The sequence below is a fragment of the Colobus angolensis genome, unplaced genomic scaffold (genome assembly GCF_000951035.1).
Source record: "Colobus angolensis palliatus isolate OR3802 unplaced genomic scaffold, Cang.pa_1.0 Scaffold60, whole genome shotgun sequence".
Classification (NCBI taxonomy): domain Eukaryota; kingdom Metazoa; phylum Chordata; class Mammalia; order Primates; family Cercopithecidae; genus Colobus; species Colobus angolensis.
The window spans coordinates 1,873,442-1,875,996 of record NW_012119599.1 but is presented as its reverse complement, the minus strand read 5'-3'; the positions used below and the strand labels follow the sequence as shown (position 1 = coordinate 1,875,996).

General features: G+C 47.9%; 1 protein-coding gene across 3 annotated transcripts in view; it reads right to left on the bottom strand.

The window, feature by feature from the left end:
- Positions 1-2,555, bottom strand: part of EML2 (echinoderm microtubule associated protein like 2) — a 39,626-nt gene that overhangs the window by 15,246 nt on the left and 21,825 nt on the right. For all 3 annotated transcript variants that reach the window (XM_011962984.1, XM_011962985.1, XM_011962986.1), the window contains one exon: positions 2,019-2,118. In XM_011962984.1, coding sequence (XP_011818374.1) covers positions 2,019-2,118 — 100 coding nt within the window. The remainder of the gene's footprint in view (positions 1-2,018; positions 2,119-2,555) is intronic.

Below are 2,555 nucleotides of genomic sequence, written 5' to 3'. Positions count from 1 at the left end.
GACTCCGCCTCAAAAAAAAAAAAAAAAATTCTTTATTAAAAAAAATTTTTTTTTTGTTTGAGACAGAGTAAGTCAGCGCCAACCCCAGGTGTTCAGGCCCAGAAGACTCAGGTGCACACCCAGGAGACTGTGAGATCCCATAGAGGGCTCCACCCAGCCAGGTGAGTCAGGGAGGGCTTCCTGGAGGAGGAGATAGCTGAGCAAGGATCTGGAGGTGTGGGGTAGGAGTCAGCTAGGACAAGAGAGCACGGGAAAATGTTCCAAGTGGAAGGAACAAGTTTCTGTTGCAAAAAGCAGAGAGTAGGCAAGAACATGGATAACTGAGGGAACTAATAGAGATTTGGTGTGATTAAGTGTAACATATAAGGGCATGCATGTCAAGGCAGGAGACGGCAGGGCCAGATCAGGCAGAGTCCTGGAGGCCTCAGTGAGGAGCATGGACTTGTCATAAGGGAACCTGGGAGCAATGGAAGGGGAGGGATTGGGTCAGATTTACATTTGCTTCTGGGAACAAACCTAATTGGAGGTGGCGAGGCTGAAGACTGTGAGGTCAGGAAGGAGACCGAGATAGGAGAGGAAGAAACAATAATTCTCTTTAATTCCCATCCTTCAAGACTCAAATGTGGTTTCACTTCCTCCAGGTGAGCTGGGCTCTCTTTTTTATTTTTATTTTTTTATTTTTTGAGATGGAGTCTTGCCCTGTTGCCCAGGCTGGAGTGCAGTGGCACTGTCTCAGCTCACTGCAACCTCTGCCTCCAGGGTTCAAGCGATTCTCCTACTTCAACTCCCCCGCCCCCGTGTAGCTAGGATTACAGGCACCCACCACCATGTCTGGCTAATTTTTTTTTTTTTAAACAGAGTCTTGCTCTGTAACCCAGGCTGGAGTGCAGTGGTGCAATCTCAGCTCACTACAACCTCCACTTCCCAGGTCCAAGCAATTCTCATGCCTCAGCCTCCCAACTAGCTGGGATTACAGGCACACACCACCACACCTGGGTAATTCTTTTGTATTTTCAGTAGAGACAGGGTTTCACCATGTTGGCCAGGCTGGTCTCGAACTCCTGACCTCAGATGATCCACCTGTCTTGGCCTCCCAAAATGCTGGGATTACAGGCATGAGCCACTGCGCCCAGCATGTTATTATTATTTTTTAATTTTTTGTAGATATGGGATCTCAGTATGTTGCCTAGGCTGGTCTAGAACTCCTGGGCTCAAGCAATCTTCCTGCCTCGGCCTCCCAAAGTACTAGCATTACAGGCATGAGCCACTGTCCCAGCCTCAACCCATTAGTTTATTAATAAAGTCATCCATTGGTTGGAACAAGCATTTCTTCACCCAACCATTGGCTAAGACAATCAAGTCATTTATTCATCCAGTCATTGATTAACTTCTTGGAACAATCTGTTCTTCATTACACATTAATCCATTGGCTGAAACAACCATCCATTCATTCACTCACTCATTCACTAATTCATTCATTGCTGTATAGATCCACTGCCTGAGACAAAACCTATTCACTAACATAGCTAGCCATTAGTGGTAACAACCCACTCATTTGTTCCTTTACCCAGTTACTCTCCTTTTAAGGAGGATGACACATTCATTTACTTATTCTTCCATCCATTTCCTAGGATCACACCTTCATTCATTCCTTCGTTCACTCATTCATTGATCCACACTCTGGGACAAAGCACTTGTCCACGTATCCATTCATCTGCCCATCCCTACTTCCTTCCATCTGCCCATCCATCCATTCATCATCTAACCACAACTGAACTAACCCATTCATTGATAATCTGGACTTGATCCCTAACAGGGGATTTCCAGAGGTCAAGGCGGAGGGGAGTCAATAAAGATTTCCTGGAGATGGGGATATTTGAGCTGAGCCTTGATGGGGGTGCTGGAATCGGACATCTGTTTACACTCATTCCACACAAGCAGCATTCCACGAAGGGAGGCAGAGCCAGGAGTGTTTGGGAAGACTGGATTGGGGACCAAACAAATAGGGTGACACTGACCTTTGCCCCAAACATAGAGGTTCCCCCCAGAGTCCCCCGTGACCACGTCGCCACCTTCCAAAAAGGTCACACACAGCACATACTTCGGTTTCTCATGTTTCTAAGGTGGGGGAGGAAAGGAAGGTTTCAGAGCGTCACTGAAGCAGGTAGCCTCCCAGAGGTCATCTGTCACCCAGGACCATGGCCAGGGAATCCCCTGTATGCATTTGGGTGTAAGCCTCTGCGTGGAGCATCACTTCTCCCACCTGCCTCCATCCCACCTGCAGTGCTCTGGTGGCCTAGAGGTTCTGACCACAACTGTCTCGCTTTCCTACCCCTGGGCCCACTTCCTGCCCTCTCTCTGGTCCCCCTGACTCTTTCTTTTGAGACATAGTCTCACCTGTCATCCAGGCTGGAGTGCAGTGGTACATATCGGCTCACAGCAACCTCCACCTCCCGGGTTCAAATGATTCTCCTGCTTCAGCCTCCCAAGTAGCTGGGATTACAGGCCTGCACCATCACGGCTGGCTAATTTTGTTTGGTTTTTTTTTTTTTTTT